At 34.7% G+C, this 19,893-nt stretch overlaps 1 protein-coding gene across 3 annotated transcripts in view; it reads right to left on the bottom strand.

Moving 5' to 3' along the window:
• The window catches only part of Lerp (lysosomal enzyme receptor protein), a 441,548-nt gene that overhangs the window by 375,942 nt on the left and 45,713 nt on the right, over positions 1-19,893 (bottom strand). For all 3 annotated transcript variants that reach the window (XM_090379899.1, XM_090379900.1, XM_090379901.1), the window contains exons 4-6: positions 16,255-16,475; positions 13,881-14,049; positions 3,687-3,864 (exon numbers count right to left, since the gene is read on the bottom strand). In XM_090379899.1, the coding sequence (XP_090236025.1) occupies positions 3,687-3,864; positions 13,881-14,049; positions 16,255-16,475 (568 nt within the window). The remainder of the gene's footprint in view (positions 1-3,686; positions 3,865-13,880; positions 14,050-16,254; positions 16,476-19,893) is intronic.

Here is a 19,893-nt window from a genome sequence, read left to right as displayed (position 1 = left end):
CCAAATGTTTAGTTTAATTTGGTGCATTGCATCAATTGTTGTGTTCTGTCGCATCACAAAAGGACAAATTCTGTTTCATTATTTACGTCAGTGATTTCGGATTTTTTTTTTTTTTTTTTTTTAATGGTAACTATTATTACTAAAAATGAATAGCAAGTGCTTAAAAAAAATGGTACTCACCTTGTAAAAATCTGAAATAAATTTATTGGCAGATGGTGATTAAATTTAGGTTGGAATGTGTATTAAAAAGAACTAAGGTGGAGAATAGGGTGAAAATATTTTAAAATCTGTTTAAAATATTTTCACTCTATTCTCCGCCTTAGTTCTTTTTAATGCACCTTCCAACCTAAATTTAACCAACATCTGCCAACAAATTTATTGCAGATTTATACAAGGTGAGTTCCGTTTTTTAAGCACTTGCTATTCATTTTTAGTCAGATTTATCATGGTATTATAAGATTACTATAATTTCATTATCGAGTAACTATTATTTTATTTATTTATTTATTTAATTATTTTTTTTGTTTAGAAATAGCAAAAATGATGGGCAAACGCAAGAGTTGTGCTTTCAAATTAAACAAAAACTTGAAATTATTCAAAAGTTTGAAAACAGTGCATCCATTAAATCTCTAAAGAACCATTATAATGTTGGTGACCAAACCATACGCAACACTAAAAAATAAAGGGAAGCATCGTATAGGACAAGAGTAGTACGGGTTAAGTTTTTTCATTTTTTTTCATGGTTAACTGAATCAGTGGATACAGAGGCACAACTATATGTAGGTATGTAAGTATGTGTGTTATGTTGAGTGCCAGCACCTGGCGATTTTGCAGCCAGGGGGCAGGGGACACCTGGTCCCCTGAAGTGGGCATTTATCACTATCATGCTTTTTTGAGCCACACGCGGTACAAGGTGGTGATCATTGACAAGATGTGTGCGAGTGTCCATACCTCTCACATTTATAAAACCTAACTTGGTTGGGTATGAATGTTCTCATACAACACATTAAATATCATGCCTTAATGGATTACGGTGGTCTTAGTGAGTTGAAAGTCAGGATTATATTATTTATTTGAATGATATTTGGAAATTCATTACTTATTTGAATGATAAATGGAAATTCATTTCACACTTTAATTTGTTGTGGATTTCTGACACCTAATAGCTCCCACTCAGAGGTCGCCTCACATGATGCATTGAAAGTTCTATGGAGGGTTATTACAGTGACTGAGACTCCTCCAAATTTTGTTGTTTTTAGTAAATGTTCTGCCTGTTTTAGTTGGCTGCATCAACTAAAATGTCTCTTAATCTCAGAAATCTGACTGAGGTGGGAGTTCCTACTCTCCCTTTCTGAATGAAGAATTAAGACAGCACTACTCTGCTACAGGGCAGTAGGAGTAGTGCTACCAGGTAGCCAAACAGTTTTAGTTAGTAATATAAGTAATAAAAGAACTAAGAAAAGAAAGGTGGACTTCCTTTCTGGACTCTTACTTGAAGCTTTCAAAGTATACAACTACTTTACAGAAGCTAAAGGGAGAAAGATGATTTAACTAAAAAAGAACTTTATTTGCTTTTAGAGCATTACATAAATCACAGGGAAATCACACAAGATTGTTTGGCCACTAGATTGCTTGGCACTCAGGACCCATCTATGAGCATATCTCTAAACTTTAGTAAGATAAGTTAGGGTAAACAAAATCACAACTTCCACATATACAGGTTTTAGTGTACTGTATTATAGATAAACAAAAATGTGTACAGGCTGGCCTCGATTAACGCGATTAATTCGTCCCGTGAGCGCATCGTGCAAAACGGAAACGCGTTAATTGAATACAATAATCAATAGGTCCTTGACCTTCTGGAATGTCCATAAAGAATTTTAAAAATACCTTTTAAATAACCTTTTAACTGTATACAATGTAAAAGATAATGAAAGTAATTATGGAATTAAATGTTTATTGCATAAAACAGCGGTTCCCAAACTGCGCGCCTCGGAATATTTCAAATTTTCGAGGGAAACACAGCGATACTCGACATCTGTCGGATACCGCACGAACTACTAGCTCGAGGTAGTTCACAGTTTCAGCATTTCTTATTAAGTTGTTTGGACCTAACTACTAAACGGAACTGTTAGGTATTTCTTTTGGTCTGGGTGTGACTTGAAAAAATTACTGAGACCCTAAGTGCACCGTGAACCGAGAAAGTTTGGGAACCTCTGACATAAAATACACAATGAAGAAATGACTGTTGCGGAAATATTTGAACAGTGTTGACTTCCTCTTTTCATCAATCAATTTCCAATAGCCGACAACAATCTTCTCTGAGCCCTGGCAAAATAAATATCGCAGAGAACCTCAAACCTTTTGCTTGAAGGTCTATGCGATACAAAAGATTTCATCTAATTCTTTTACCGTTATCTTCTTCGCGGTAACATTTTCATCTGGCTCATTTAAAAATTTGAATTTTTATGCAAGTGTGCATTGACTTTATTAGCAGGAGACAAACAAGTAACACGTCTTCTTCCAATGGTTGATGGAACACACACCGAGGCGGGCAGCAGGCAAACGTTTGTTTATTGACCATACGACTCGCGGTAAGCGTAACGCACGATTCAAATCTTTTTCAACTATCACATAAAAAAAAAAAAAGATCGCGTTAACTGGAAATTTGCATCGTGTAAAGTGGTATAATTTTTCAAATAGCGTTAACTGAAAATCGTGTTAATAGAACTCGCGTTATGCGAGGCCTGGCTGTATATGTAGACGTTGTGATATGAGGTGAAGTTTTAATAATTATCTTTCAAGATCTACACATAAAAATTGACTGCAAACAGCTGATATTTTTAGTGAAGGTAAAAATCACGTTGGCCAGTGTTAATATTGCTACCTAATGTAAAACAATGCATTCTAATGCTCCTATACTTTCTGGAACATGTAATCATGCCTGAGACATCAAATGTGCAGAAAGATATACAAATACTGGTAGATCACATGATATGTTGTATCAATAGCAGACCATCAGGTGAAAATAACTACAATGGCTCAGAACAATGAGGTAAATTTTTGCATTCTCTCAAATGTCAAATTTCAAAATATTTCTCTCAAAATAAAAAATGACATATGGAACACTGCTAATGCTGCAGTACTTTCCTACTTTCCAGACTCTGTAATCATGCACCAGAAACAACATTAAACATATCACAATTCCACTATACTTGTGTTTCACATTAACCATTACATCATTGTCAGTTCATCAGGAAGAGTAACCTATCACTGCAGTTGAATGAATACATCACTAAAAAAAAAAAAAAAAAAAAAAAAAATGTTAATTAACTAATGCTACATAACTCATTTCGGGTTCAAATATGTCAACAAAAAAGTTTGCATCCCATTAGATTAACAAATTTCTTAAAAGTGTGCCATTTTCTAGGACAACTAAATGCAATCAAGCTAAATGTGTTAAGTAGCAGCAGTATCACATACAGATGGATCCAAATACTTCTGAATGGAAAATGCAATTACAGAGCTATACAAGTTTTACCATATAAAATATTAGAATAAAATATATTAACCAAATACAAAACTACTACTTCAATAACAAAACTCAAAGTAGTAAACTTTTAATAACTCTTTTAATAAACTTTTAATAACTGAAGTAAGATTTTACTTGAATAGTAAAATCTTACTTCAAAATTGCAGATTTCTTATTCCCAATTATATCAGATTTATTGGAAGCTGAATCATAGAGGCAAACTGCTCCTGTAGTATATCCTGACTGATCAGCACATGGTACAGTCCCTTTTATGTCTGCACAGACATTTAAATAGAACTCCTCAGTTCCATTTCCCAAAACTTTATAGAAACCTAAAGAAAAATTAATGGTATATTTTATCTTGTATTTTTAATAACAAAAATTATGTTTTTAAAAAATACTTAAATAAAACAAAAATACTGTTATGTAAATTGTTCAATAACAAAAATAATGTTATGGAACAATAGGCTAATCAAATTAATAAATTAAAGAAAATTTAAAAAAAAGGGATAATATGCATCCTTATCAGCAAGTTAAGATGATTTAGATATAAAATATAATCATATATTTAAAAAAAAAAAATTTTTTTTTAAATAAGAAAGACTTCATCAAAGACCTAACAAAATGAAAAGGAAAAATGTTAATAAATAACTGTATTGATTAGTAACCTCCTCAACAAAAATTTAAGCATATTTAATTAATATAATTTGTAAAGTCCAAGCTGAATAATACTTGATTGACAATATAACTGTATACAGTAAACCCCCGCTTTTTCCGGGGGTTACGTTCCTGAGAAATGACGCGAATACCGAAAATGCGAATACTGAGTTATGGCTCCCATAGTATTAAAGGAGTTCCGTTCCAAAGTATGAAATATATAAGAAAAACTAATCTAAAATTTTGTCTATTTATGTATTATATGTACCTTCATAATATGACTATGTACATAGACAGTACATAGTGAAATGCAAGCATATGATCGAAATGAAAATAAGAAATAATTTAATATTAAATGTAATATTTATTAGAAATTTTATTAGAAATTTGATAATCTAATTAGAAATTAGATTATCAAAGTGCATATCCCAGGTAAAGCTGCAAATTCAAGAGAAAGGTAGCTGGTTCTTGTTTCACCACACATTCTACACTTGTTGTGAAGATATTTCTGATGAAACATGGCATTTTACAGATCAATCATCCAACCTACCTATTCTCTCAATCTAGCACAAGCTGACTTATTTCTCTTTCCTGAGGCAAAAACTGCCCTCAAAGGAAAGAGATTAAGATGTTGACATAGTGAAAAACATAACCACTGAAATAAACATCATCTTCTTGGATATGCCTTTGCTAACTCCCTTCAGAAACTTTTACAATAGCGTAATAAATGTGTCCAATCAGGTGATTACTTTGATTAAAAATAAAACCATTTTTGAGTTCCTTCACTTTGTTCTTTTTTACTGCACCAGTCTGGGAACTTTACTGTCATACCTTGTAATTAAAGTAACCTAACCTTCTTTTGACAACAAGCACAACTACTACCCAAATCCAGCAACTATTAACTGCTTCACCCATTTTCCATGTTCAGAAAAATGGATAACTTTGCAAAGCATCCAAGAAAGCAAATTTAGATCTCATATTGACTATTCAAAATCATAACAATGCAACAGAACTGAAGTTTTTTGTGCAGGGTAGAGATTTCACCTAAGAACTAACTTTTTACAATGATCCAACGACACTGAGAAATTTGTTAATTTGTTATGGAACTGTGTAATTGCTTTCCATGAACATGATTAGTGTCTCGCTGATAATAGAGATATTGCTTAGAGCAGTGGTCTCCAACCTTTTTTGGTCACACACCCTTATTTTATTTAACAGGACTAGCGTGCACCCTGGAATAAAAAAAATTAAATATATAAGCTGTATTATTTATTATATATTATCTATTATATATTAACTATATAATATCGGTGTAAATACGCCATAGTTTACCCATAAATTCGAAAAGTAGTGCAATACCAGAAAAGTTGTGCATAAATTCGAAAAGTAGTGCAATATCTTGTTGTGAAGGTTGCCACAATATAAGATAAAATCAAACAATGCCGTTACACTACTTATGTAGTTAAATTTATGGGTAAACTATGGTGTATTTACACCGATGCCTTGTGCATTTAGTCTTCAACATAAGCTCTATTACATCTAAAAATCACATACAATTTTAAAAGATCACAAATAAAAAAATACAAAACAAAATTAAATTGAAGATCAAGTACAAAATGATATAACATCATTAATGTAATGTAATACTATTTCTTTTATTTATAAATAACTTACATAGTATGCATTATATCTAAAATCACATATAATTTGAAAAGATCACAATCTAATTCGATGCAAAAATACAAAACAAAACGAAATTGGAATTAAAGTACAAAGTGGTATAAATCAAATTAACAGCACATTTTAGTGGGAACAATGTGCTTGAATATTTTTCATTATTGTTATATATCTTGGTTTCATATTTTGGGACACAGCTACCCGAAGATCTGGTTCCAAATTAAGTTTATTTCTAAACATGGTTTTAATAATAGTCATTGCAGAGAAAATCACCTCACATTGGTAAGTTGATCCAAATGGAAGGATTGCATCACTCACTCACTCACTCTGCTTACCAAATCAGGGTACTCATTTTTCAAACTCATCCAGAATTATGCAACGGTTTTTTGTGAAATTCAGCTCGTAAATTTCCATCATCCCTAATGTCAATCAGCTGTTCTTAGGCAGTGATCGGCAAGTGTTGCATCTTTACAGTTTCAACAAATGGACTCAAAACTCATTGATATTCTTCGTTTGACATATTTCCAATTTTTGTAAGTGCCCAAGTATAGCTGTTTTTATTAATGATATATTCAAATTGTTTTCGACAGAAAAATCACTTAATGACAGAAACATTTCCAAACAGCTCTCTCCAGCGAGTTTTTTTTTTCTAAAAGCAGTCACCTTCTCTCACATCATTAAAACATCGCCTTTACCTTGGAGAGATAGATTAAGGGTGTTCACTTTTTTGAAAATGTCTGCAAGGTAACACACTATTGACAACCACTTCTCGTCACAAAAAAAAATATAATAATAAATAAATAAAAATATGCTTTGCAACCTTTCTTTTTCTAAAAGAAAAATCCGTAACTCATCTTTGAGTTAAACAACTCTTTTGAGAACTTTACCGCATGGTCAATCCCCATCTCATTAAAGTATTTTGAAAACTTATTCCAAGAGCTTTTTTTAAATAAAATTAATCACATTAATCACATCTTGCAGCACTTTATGTATTTTGGGTTCCAACTTCCTTGCTGCAATAGCTTGCCTATGGATGATACAATGAATGAATTTCACGTGGTGAAATTCATTCATTAAAGAACTTTGTCTTTAAATCTTTTTTTGTTCCAGTCAAAGCAGCTGCCAGTAATACTCAAACGGTTTTCCATAAATTTTTTTTTTATTGAATAAATCATCCACTGTTGAGAATGTCATCTCCAGTACACTTTTCTTTGTGAGTGGCTCACAAAAAAACAATTCTTCTTGTATTTTGTTATCAAAATAGAATCCAACAAATACCAAAAGCTTAGACATGTTAGCTACATCTGTAATTTCATCTAACTGCAGAGCAAATTTTCCACATGGAGTTATTTGTTCTATACTGAGTCTTTAAATCTTCTGCAATGGCTTCTATTCATCTTCCAATGGTATTTGAGGACAACGGAATTGACTTAAGTTTGTCAGCGTACTCTTTACCGTGTATGATTTCCATCATTCTTACTGCAGCAGGCAGAACTAGGGTTTCACCAACGGTGTGCAGCTTCTTCTCTTTGGCAATAATGTAGGAAATTTCAAGAGACGCTTGCAAATATTTGTCATTAATTTTCATAAAATTTTGCAAAATGGTGGTCTGATTATTGCATGACTTAAATGTCCTTAAAAAACTGTACAGGTTTCTCTTCATGCTTTAGGTGCTTAGTTTTTAAATGTCTTGTCAATCGTGATGGTTTCATGCTATCATTAGCTAATATCTCAAGACAGAGTTAGAGTACACATTTGGGATGTGGTTCATCGTTGATGACGATAAATGTCAAACCAAATTTTAAAAAGAATTTCAAATTTTCTTAGAAAGGTTCTTATAAAAAGTTGGCATCGTTTTAGTTCACGATGTGGATGATGATGTGCTTGTACTAGGAGAAATATCAGTTTGTGGAAGTATCAATTCGAGGTTTCTTTGCACCTATTTTAATAGGTCAGCTGTCCATTTTGTGGCAGTGTCTAATGAGAAATAAATTTAATTAGTGAATTAACATGTTATAAGCAGAAATGGGAATGATCTTAAAGTATTTTAAATGCGATATACAAGATACTTTTTTTCAAATAAATATATTTTAAAATACTAAATAGAAAAACTTTTTCCAAAAGTACTTTAAAAACTTAAGTGTTTTAAATACCTAAAAGCATCTAAATAATTTAAAGTATTTTAGGTATTTTTTAAGTATTTAAGATACTCTCAAAGTACTTAAAATACATAACAAGTATTTAAAATACTTTAAGTACCTTAAATACTTTTTTTTCTAAAAGATACCAAATATTTTTCAAAATTATCTTTCATTTTAAATACAAGATACTGAGAATAAAAAGTAATTAAGTTACTAAAAAGTATTTAATATTATTTAAATGATTCCCAGATCTGGTGATAAATACATGTGAAGATCCTTACCGTGGTGTGTTTGTAAAATATAAATGCAGTTCCGCAAGTAACGACAGCCTACTAACAAATACAGTTACAACACTCGTGGTGGCAGTACAGCTCAGCAATAGCCTCAAGCACAATCCATCCTTTCTTGATCTACATTTATTCAGCAAACTAAACAAGAATGGAAGATATACTTCGAGCACAAAGAGAGCACGTGGCTGCTACGTTTCAGACATGGGCGAAACTGACAGCACGATCAAACAAAGCTGCATATTGAAGTATTAAAAAAACATTTATAATTTTTATTTTCAATTACATTTCGAAAACTAAAGTTTTCATAATTAATAAATATTGCTTTATTGTGGATTATCTCGTGCACCCTCATGGATTATCTCGTGCACCCCTATGGGTGCGCACACCCAACTTTGGAGACCACTGACTTAGAGTATTCCATCACTTATCATCATTCCTTTGTTTCAGGGTTTGTTGTGCATAAAGCATTAGATTGAGCTAATAATTCACTAAACACATACTGAATGATATTTTTAGAACTTTTAGACTGTCATTTGTAGACATACAGCAACTATCATCCATTCAAATTTTCACATGCTACCTAAAAGAAAATTAAGCAATCCAGAGGATCGTGGCTTTCCATAAGACATACACAGGTCACTAGGTGGAAGAAGCTGTATTGTCAAAAATGCTAACAGTGAGACTTTGGTGAAGCAACTGTATGAAACTATGCCATACAAGAAATCTACACTATCTCAGAATGAGAAAAAATTTATTTTATTTTTATTATTGTCTGTCCAGTATTTACTGTACTTTTCCATGTATTGTAGTACTGCATATTACCTTTCTTTCCCTCATAAAAAAAAAAAAAACTTCACTTGAATGGTACTATGTACTACTTGAATTCACTTGAATGTTACTACATTAAGTTGCAGTATAGAATTAATGTTTTTCTCACTTTTTTTTTTTTTTTTTTTTTAACTACAATGTGACTATCCAAAACACAGAAAATTCAAAGATCCAATAAGGATCGGGTTCCAGGTTGTCAGATTTGAGGGGTTCAACTGAACGAACTACCAAGCAACTAGTAACAACAAGTGTGCACTAAAGTCCACATGACTCATTAATGCTAATGCCGACCGGGCTAGCCGGGTAGGTAAAGTGCCTGCCTGGCAACCCAAAGGTCGCGGGTTCGATTCCCGTCTCGGGCTGAATATCACGATGGTGCCGAACCAACCAGTTGGTTGGATATCCCGGCCATGATACACGAAGGAAGCAAGAAAAAACTGGTTCCTTCGTGTATTGATCACATCATACGAAATAAATAAATAAATTAATGCTAATTAAAAATAAGTTCAGATATTAAAAGTTAAACAAATTAAATTTTAATTTCTGAATAAAAAGAACAAAATTTTGCATTTCAAATATGATTGTTTTCTAAAGCTGATGTACCAAATTCTGTGGCCCAAAACCAATTTGAATATTTAGAAAGCAATTAACTGATTTAATTCAGAAGTACCAGCTCTTACCCAAATATTTAGAGGAGTATAATCAATAGGAAAATCAGCCATGGGAAAATAAGAGAACTTGAATGATAATGTGACAGAAAAATATATAACAAAAATCTTAATTTGCCAGTTGGGGTATTAATGTGTACTTGACCAGTTTAAAGAATGATCGATCCAAAGACTGGGAAATTAAGAATTCAGAAATTCCTTGCAGGAAAGATTCTATTAAATAAAGCTATATAATATCGGTGTATATACACCATAGTTAACCCATAAAATTAAACTACATACATAGTGTAAAGGCATCATTTTAATTATATCTTATATTGTGACTACCTTCAACAACAAGATACCAGGTATTGCACTACTTCGAATAAGTAACTTCTCTAGTAGAGAACACTACTGTTACTTATTCTCAGTGGGCACCACCACCACCCAGACAGCACTGTTTAAAGGGGCGCCTCCGTAGCCAGGTGGGCAGGAGCAGCAGTGCATAGCACACGCTTCTTGATTATACCGGGGTTTGAGCCCGTGACCACCAAATACAGAGGATGCGGAAAGGTCAGGGAATGACCACCGCATATCCCTGGAGCAATATGGCCTTAGTTGCTACTGCTCCTAAAAACCAAATAACAACAACAACTGTTTCAAGGCCTATCATTGGTGGGTGGGCAGGTATCCTGATAATGCAAACATGCCATCACAGTTGTGAAGTTAATTCCACAATATGAGAGATGCCAAATGGTGAACAGAATGATACTGTATTTAAGGACTAAATGCACAAGGCATAATTCCATATGGGTTTAAATTAACCATATAATATCGGTACAGATGCAACATAGTTAACCCATAAAATTAAACTACATACGCAGTATAAAAGGCATAGTTTTAATTATATCTCATATTGTAGCTACCTTCACAACAAGATACCAGGTATTGGTATTGCACTACCCACTTGTACCACTTCACCCGCATCCCTCTTCTCCAATTGGCTTGAATAAATATCACCAGAAGGAAAACTTTTTTAATGTATGGAGAGATAATATCCTCTGGGTAGTGTCTGCACTACCCAGAGGATATTATGCATAGGAGCAGCCAGTTGAGCAATGAGATCATCGGGGTCTATCTGGAACATGTTGATCCCAGGTGGCAAATACACTGAACATATTGTTAGAAGAAACCCTAGAAAGCGGCAAATAGCAACTGCCTCTATGGTGGTTGTAAGAGGAATTACTTGGAAGAGGCATGATTGCCCACTAGAATTGCAACTTTTACCAAAAGTAGGTACATCCCCAGCTCAGTCTTTGCATGTTATACAGGCATAACATAAGGCAGGGTCTTTATTTGCTTTTAGATGTCTCCTGCAAACAAAGGTACACTGGCTTGTATCTATGGAGGAGGGCCTTGATATCAACATTCTGCTGGAATTTACAGCAATTCCAAGACTTGGCCATTATTTCAGCTTTGTGGATCCATCAGAAGGCTTCTCAAGTGCCGAAGGCTTAGTTTTTTCAGTCTTGGATTTATCTTTATTCGGGAATATGGATGCTATCCTGTGTCCATTTCTCCTTTGGCAAAAAGTTGCAAGACTGAATCGACTTGTATCGACTCCTTTACCTCAATATTCATGCTTTCCTGTGTTACAGGGGCTTCAGTTTTTTTATCTCTATCACTTTTTATTACCAAGAGGAGTATTAGGAGGCACAATTATAAGAGTGGCAGCTGATTGGTCTTTCTGCGCAGGTTTTTGCAAGCTTAGTAAATAGCAAGCAATGGGAGTAAATGATTCTGATGGTGGTATGGTCATCTCCATTTGTATCCCAACATTATATTTCCCAGAAACCTTCTGGGCATATGAAGGCTTACTTACTGCTATTTACTAGTTGGGTGCATTTCCTGGCCTCTTGGTAGGAAATCCTCAGTTCTGTTTTCAGTTTTTGAATTTGTTGTTAGATTTGTTGGTGCATCAGCAACTTAGGCTATAATGTACTAATTACTGTGATATTTTCTTCGTTTTTCTTACAGGTGATAGGAGTTCAGTAAAATTGATATTTATTTATCAATTTTAGGAAAGGAAAAATGTCATCCATGTTCTCTCGATCTCCTAGGACTCACTGTAGTGTTAACTGATTGCAATTATGAAAATTGGAGGAAAAAACTGTTTTCTGTTCTTTTTAGTATTGCGGGCATTCTATGATGATATGCTTTACTTGATTGGGCATAAACAATTACTGAATTGTGGAGGGTCACTGTTTGTTAGCAGATAGCTATGGGTGAGGAAAGTATGACCAATGCGTAATCTAGCTAAGATGGTTTCTTCCTTTTTTGTTTCATCTCAGGCTGGATGGATTGCCACTGTTTAAGGTTCTCTCTTGATTTCTGTTTAGGTTCTCTCTTATTTGATGGTCACTGATTTCAAAAAGTTTATTTGTTTGATCTTTCCACATGAGTGTCCACAGTTCTTTATATGTCTGTTTGATAAAGGACTTATGATCACTATAAGGAGTCCTGAAATTAGATGGTATCACATTTGTAGCAATTTTAGCAGCTAAATCTGCATGCTCATTTCCTAGGATTCCAACATGTTCAGGGATCCAACAAAATATTATGAGCTGTCCATGTCCAAGTGCTAATAACTGTGCCCAAATTTTCTGTATCAGAGGGTGACTAGGGAAGGATTTACACTGCAGAGCATTAACAGCACTTAACGAGTCCGTATATATGATATGTTTTGCGTATGAGGCAGTTTTTGAATTCATTTCTCTTCCTTCCACCACTGGAATGCTCAAGCGTATGCAATTCCTTGGCAATCTGTACAAATTGGCTTTGAAGCTGAACATTCCTTGCTCTCGCAATCTTTGGCACCACATCGAGCACAAGCAGAGTTACCACAACAGGATGTTTGTAAATGACCATACTTTTTGGCACTTGAAACACCTCAGTGGATTTGAAATATGAATCTTTACTGGGCAGCTTAAGTAGCCTGTCTTGATGGAACTTGGAGGCCATAGGGTGTTGAATACAAGAATGAGAACTCAAAAAGGAATGAGATTCCCACCCTTTTGCATCGATATTCACTTGACAGCTGTCACTCCTTGATCTTTCAATTTAGAGCAGATCTCTTCTTCGGAGATAAAGATCTCACTCTGATATGATACCACATGAGTTCAGAGTTTTATGAAACGTTACACTTATATAGTTATTCCCCCTATGGATGTGATTTTTATTTCTTGGGCATGTTTGACACTCAAGGCTTCCACTAAAATATCTCCAGATTGTAGCCTTCTCTCATATTTTGGGGATCCTGCCAAACCTAATCCTTTCTGGATGAAAAGGAGTGACATTTTTCCAATTTCCTGCTCTCTGGTGGAATGGAGATTGAGGAGGAAAAGTGCCAATGATGTTGTATTCTGGGTCTTTTTGCATTGGTGTTATCGGTTTCATCTGAGCGGAGCGGTCCAATCTCCAATGGAATGTGCAAATGCTTGAAGATATACAGTATCCTACTAAGAATATTTACAGTAAAACTCTATGACAATGAATATTTCAACTTCTGTCTCAGAATTTTTATTTTGAAACTCTTAACTGCTGTGAGATAATGATAAATTGTTTTTTGTGTAGCTCTTTTAATATTTTGTCTTCTACTTTTGCCATCCACTTACAATCTCTCAATTTGTCCAACACGGATTGTTTCTTTAACTTCTGTATGAAATCAATAAATATGCTTTTAGGAAAGAATAATCTTATCTTTAAATTCTCTTTAGTAATTTGTAATTCTTTGCACTGAATAGTACTTCTGAGCTTAAAAAAAGGAGTTAAAAATTTCTTCACTGTTGTGTATGACACCATTCTGAATACTACAGTAGCCAGCAAAAAGCACCAACGTTCATTTATATATAACAGTATAAACATATGAAAAAAAATTATCTTATGATGATGCTACAAGTAGAAAGGTAAGCACGACCAGATTGGCAACAAAATGCTTCCAAATATATTTGCTGCACAAACAAAATTTCTCATGATGATACAGCAGAAAAGTGAATTACTTAAAATAAGAGAATATGACAACAAAATAAATTATTACTATAATCATTACCTGAAGCATTTCTTAAAGGACTTAGATCTATTTTAGCTCCATGGGTGCCCCTTGAAAAGGCACAATCTTCAATCTTGGCCGTAATATATTCTTGTGGACATGCATGTTCAGTCTCCCATTCAATCTCATAATGACAATTTTCATCTGAAATCACCCTTGGTCCATGACTCTAATTAAAAATAAAATTAATTACACAATGAATATTGCAGATTTTACATAAATTTACAGTATACCTTAATTGAAGGCTTACAACAGGAGCTACCAAAAAATACGAACAAATCTGTGAAAATTCTCCCGCCTGCCTCAATATTATTCCCTACATGCAGTTAGTGGAAATGTTCAGTTGCCATCAATGCATATGACAGGTCTGAAGGGAAGTGTAACACATTTAAGAGTCTAAAGAGAGAGAGAAAGACCAGATCACCTTTAACAGTGAGTACAAACAATAAATAAATTTCCTGCTTTTGTTTGAGACAAGCACATAAGGTTAGGAGTTCACAAGATTTTACTAGCTATTGGAAAAATTGGCAACGGAAACACCAAAATGTACTGAAAGTGTACAGAAAATTTTTAAATCTCGTTGAACAAACCCTGAGACTAAGATTAATTTTAACCCCCACTCCCAATTTTATGAATACCCTGTAACACTTTATATAATATGTAAAAAAAAAAGGGAATGGATTAAGGAATTACAAAATATACATATATTTAATATCATATGCATGATTTTAAAAGATTATTCTGGTAAGCACTGATAAAAAAATATATATATATATATACATACAAATAGCATACACTAAGGATGCAAAAATATGTAAAATAAAAAGCTACTAACAAAAGCTTCCACCAACTTCAAATATGTATCTCTCTTGGTAGTTCTTAAGGAATGTTGATTACTACAAAGCCAGATTCAAAACTAAATACCAGCCAATCGAACTTCCTAAAAATTATATAAACACAAAGAATACTACAAATTACATCTGCCACGATCATCCTTTTAGGAACAGAAAGACTTTGGGTGAAACAAAAAGACTTAATAATCCCTAAAGATTTTAGATGGTTATTAAAATTTTTATTTTAGGTTTTTTTCAGCTTCATCCTGAACTTTTTTTTTTTTGTGCAGTTCCTTCTCCCACAATTTAATGATTATTTACACTTCCGACTTCTCTACCTACGGTAGTTCAAAATTATACCTTGGTTTCACAGCTTTTAATTTGTTTTATTTTTTTGCATATGTGTCATTTCTTCAGCTTTTTCCAAAATATCCTTTAAAAATCAAAGCAGTTCAAGTGCTATAAAGAGATAGCCCTGTAAAATTTAATAATACAGTGGATTCCAGTTATTTGGGCCACCGGTTAATTTGGGCAGCCATTTATTTGGGGAAAATCTTAAAAAAAACAGAACTCAATTGAGAAAATAGCTAGGGTTTACTTTGCTTAATTGGGACAACAAGCCGTTTAATCGGGGCAGGAGACCGCAGCACTGGAGCTTACCCTACAATTTCTCCGACCATACCACGTGATTCGGTCGGATTTCTGGAGGTCACAACCATAAAACAATTAGCAGTCACCTGTTTATTGGGCTTTTCTGTTAGTGCAATCTATCATAAACAGATGGTAAACTAGATCTTATTGAATTTGCGATAATACCGACAGCTGGAATTCTGTGGGTTATTATGGTGAAATGCGTTTATACTTCCATGGAATCTTCAATCATATAAAAAAATTAATTTTCAGAATTAGCATTCCTATTTTTAAAGCTTTGTAACTTGTTACTCCGTTCTCACTTGCACGTATCATGTTACTTGCAATTTGTGTGCCGTGTTCTTTGTTATTGATTGCTTATCTTTTTACTGTTTTACATTTTAACCCCCACCCACAAATGTTAGTGAACAGAAATGTCAACTAATTAGTATGTACATATTACAGTACGTACCGATTATCACATATATTCTTCCGATTTTCACACATCATTTAATTTTTTAATTGGTAAGGTAATATGGGGTAAATTTGTGCTTAATATATCTTTACTTTTATAGCCAGTGGATAATATTTCTCCTATTTTCACTAATTAGAATTGCTGTTTAATAGAATTAAAATTCACAAACGTGATCACAATGACCAGTGCTTACTACACATCGTATAGTCAATGGTACTTTACTATGCCGAGTCCATAGTAATGTGATTTGATCGTACAGTGAACCAATTGAAAAGCAGGGGTCCATTGTATTTTTAACTATTTACGTGAAACTTCGGATAATTGGGGCAGCCACTTAATCGGCCGAAATGCACTAGTCCCATTGTGTTCCAAATAACTGGAATAGATTGTAGTAACAAATAAAACAATTTCATTAAAAAAGAAATATTTTATTTACTCTGCCTCTTGGAGGACATTTGAAAAAGATTGTTGTTTGTGGCTGGACATCACAACCAGCAGGAAGAGTCTTTGCAGCATCCTTTGCTTTATAAACCAACTTCAATCTACCACCACTGATTTCCTCCTGAAGAGAAAGTTCTGGCTTACCAAAATTCAGATATTGGCTACCAATTTTGCGACATGCAGAAACACCTCTAGGACACCCTTCAGTTTCACGATCTGTAAAGAAAGATCATTAGTAATATATTTATAAGCTTATCAACTATAAAGATTTATAACTAATGCTTGCAAAATAAATTACAGCTCACTGCCATAACGCATGTGGCTGTTATTTATACAGCACATTAGCATCTAAGGCAATAAATTGCAATATGTGACAGGCAGGTGAAATGATTCAAGAGGGCTAGTTCAAGGACTTTCTCACTAGGTATTTTTAAACTCACATGACACGAACTGTAGGCTTTCAATATTCTATAATGGAGCAGACATATGATGTGCGGACCTTCCGTATGCTGTATGAACTGTATGGTTTCAATACCCTATAATGGAGCAGGAGCATGAAGTGCAGAACTTCAATATGTTATAAAGGAGCAATTGTAATTATCTGTACAGTATGTAAATAGTGAATAAAATTTTTTTTTATTCAAAAATTTTAAAACTGATTTCAAGCCTAGTGATGGTTAATTAATAAATTTAAAGTCACAATGGAATTAGATATTTCTGTAAATGATAAAAAATATTCTAGTGACACTACTATACAAATTGGAGCAGTATGGCATTAAGGACAAGTTGCTACAATGGATAAAGGGATGGTTGAATGGGAAGCAACAGAGAATAGTAATCAATGGACATTGCTCTTCATGGACTAATGTTATTAGCGGAGTCCCCGGGTTTGGTGTTGGGTCCATTGTTATTTTGTATATTTATCAATGATATTGAAGAAGGTATATCAGGCTTAATGTCCAAGTTTACAGATGATACAAAGGTTGACAGGGTTGTTAATGACAGTAAAGACAGCATGCTACTGCAACAAGATCTACAAAAGTTGGGCAGATGGGCTGAGAAGTGGCAACTGAAGTTTAACATTAACAAATGCAAAGTACAGTATGTGGGAAGCAGTAACCCCAGAGAAACATATCAATGCTGTGTGGTACTACACTCATGGTAATGGAAAATAAAAAAGACTGGAGATAACTGTGCAGTCAGATATGAAGTTTTCTGATCAGTGCAGACAGGCTGCCAGAGCAGGTCATGGGGTATTGTCAATGATATACAGGAATTTTGCTAGTAGTGTAAAGAATGTGATTATCCTTTTGTATAAGACAATGGTCAGGCCACAACTTGAATACCGTTGTACAGGTCTGGCGGCCTCATTTTAGGATGTAGAGTTGCTAGAATGAGTACAGAGAAGGGTAACAAGATTGGTTAGGAGTGCTCTTACCAAGAAATGCTTAAGTTCTGCAAATTGCAGTGTCTGGAAACTAGGCAACTGCAAGGTGATCTGATTGAGGTGTATCAGGCCTGGAATGATTTGAGCAGGCTCAATGCTGATGGGATTCTTCTTCTTGCTCAGATTACAAACCTGGGGGGGCATAAATTCAAAATTGAGGAAAGACAGTTGTTTGTTTGTTTGTTTTGTTTTTTAGGAGCATTAGCAACTAAGGCCATATTGCTCTGGGATATGCGGTGGTCATTCCCTGACCTTTCCACATCCTCCGTATTTGGTGGTGACGGGCTCGAACCCCGGTCTAATCAAGAATCTACACACTGCTGCTCCTTCCCACCTGGCTACCGAGGCGCTAAAGACAGTTGTAGAATAGATGTGTGGAAGTTTGCCTTTAGCCAGCAGGTAGTTGATTGCCGGAACAAACTTCCATCTGTTGTTGTTGTGGAAGCTTATAGAGTAAATAAATTCAAGGATGAAATAGACAAACTTGGAGTGAATGAATGGGTGAATTGGGAAGTTGTTTTTTTTGGCTGATGCTGTATAAGCTTGCTTTCTTGCATCATATGCCTCAACTAATGCTAATAGAATGTTTTCTGTGTAAATTTATTCAAAAGATAATGGAATTGTATTTGGGCCCAGAAAAGTTTACACTGCTTATAAGAGAAGCTACAAACAGAGAAATGTTTGTAGACCAGCCAAAGTCAGCAGCTACAAACAGGGAACTGTCCTTCACAGTTTTTGTCAGCAGGCCAGGGAATGAGATAGAACTATCTAGTAGGATAAATTGAAATACTGGTGTATTGATTTATATGTTGTTGTTGTTCTGTTTAACAACACAAGGGTTAAGGCCAAATTCTGTCTGTTAATCGTTAATTTACAAGCATATCGTTAGAGATTTATAGCTTCTGTACAAGCCAATATGTTTTAAATATAATAAAAGTTCAGCAATATTTGCTTCATTTCCTAAGAAATGAGATAAATCAGGTGATGTTCAATGTGGAGAGTGACTGAAAAGTGTTTGACCGGGTGGCTGAATGTAAGGGACAATCAAACAGAAAATGACAGACCGTAAGTTGCATCTGACAGGATGAGCACTGTGGTAGGTTTTCTCCCAATAATAGAAAGAGATGAGTGTGTCCAATTCTGAGTCTTGCCAGTACCACCTTCTTTCATCTGTTTTGTCGGAAGCTAGACAGCCACAGCTTTGGATCTTCTTTTACCTGGTAAAGTTTATTGTTTGTGTCACATTTCCAGGTCTGTGACCATTTATGGTAGCACGCTTTGCATATGACAGACTTATAGTCAGTGTAAGGAACTTGAGGATGTTGTGAGAGAGTGGGTGGAGGATGTTTAGTGGCAAAGTCAGCACTTCCATTTCCCGTAATGCCTGAATGGCCAGGGATCCAGCAAAAACTGATTGACTGATTGGACATACTGCAAGAAAATAGCCGGGAATGAATCTGTTTCAAAGAGGCGAAATTCTTCCTTAAGGCAGAGATTTCTTCCTTATTATGTTTCATGACAGATGAGATGGTAAGCTCAATAATCTTACTAAGCGCTAACTTAATGGCATATAATTCGGCTGTGAAGACGCTGCAAGCTAGCTGTAGTGTGAATCAAATTGTACATAATGGAAAAACTACCGTAGCACCTACCATACTTGGCACCTCCGTAGCCAGGTGGGCAGGAACAGCAGTGTGTAGCACACGCTTCTTGATTAGACCGGGGTTCGAGCCCGTGACCACCAAATACGGAGGATGGGGAAAGGTCAGGGAATGACCACCGCATATCCCAGAGCAATATGGCCTTAGTTGCTAATGCTCCTAAAAACCAAATAACAACAACCTACATTACTGTCAGTTTTGGAGCCATCTGTATAAATTTTACAGGCATCGCTATTCATAGTAGCACAAGCTGAATGTAACTGTATGATATTTCAGGAAGGTATATTTTTCCCCCACTGGAGGAAGTGTATATCTTGAGAGGCAGACACATGTCCAAGGTGGAACAGGTGCAGTTGTGTCTTGAAAAATTTCACTTAATTTGACATTCCAACTGTGAACAAGCTCTTTGACACTGAGAGAAGCAGGTCTATTTTCATTTGGCCTGCTCTCATAGAAGGCTTCCCAACGAGTATTATAAAGATACTCCCAACTTAGGTGCGATGGTAGACTCTGGATCTTAGCAACG

This window comes from Mastigoproctus giganteus, chromosome 8 (genome assembly GCF_048544385.1).
Source record: "Mastigoproctus giganteus isolate SK-2022 chromosome 8, ASM4854438v1, whole genome shotgun sequence".
Classification (NCBI taxonomy): Eukaryota; Metazoa; Arthropoda; class Arachnida; order Uropygi; family Thelyphonidae; genus Mastigoproctus; species Mastigoproctus giganteus.
This window is presented reverse-complemented; position numbering and strand designations above follow the sequence as displayed.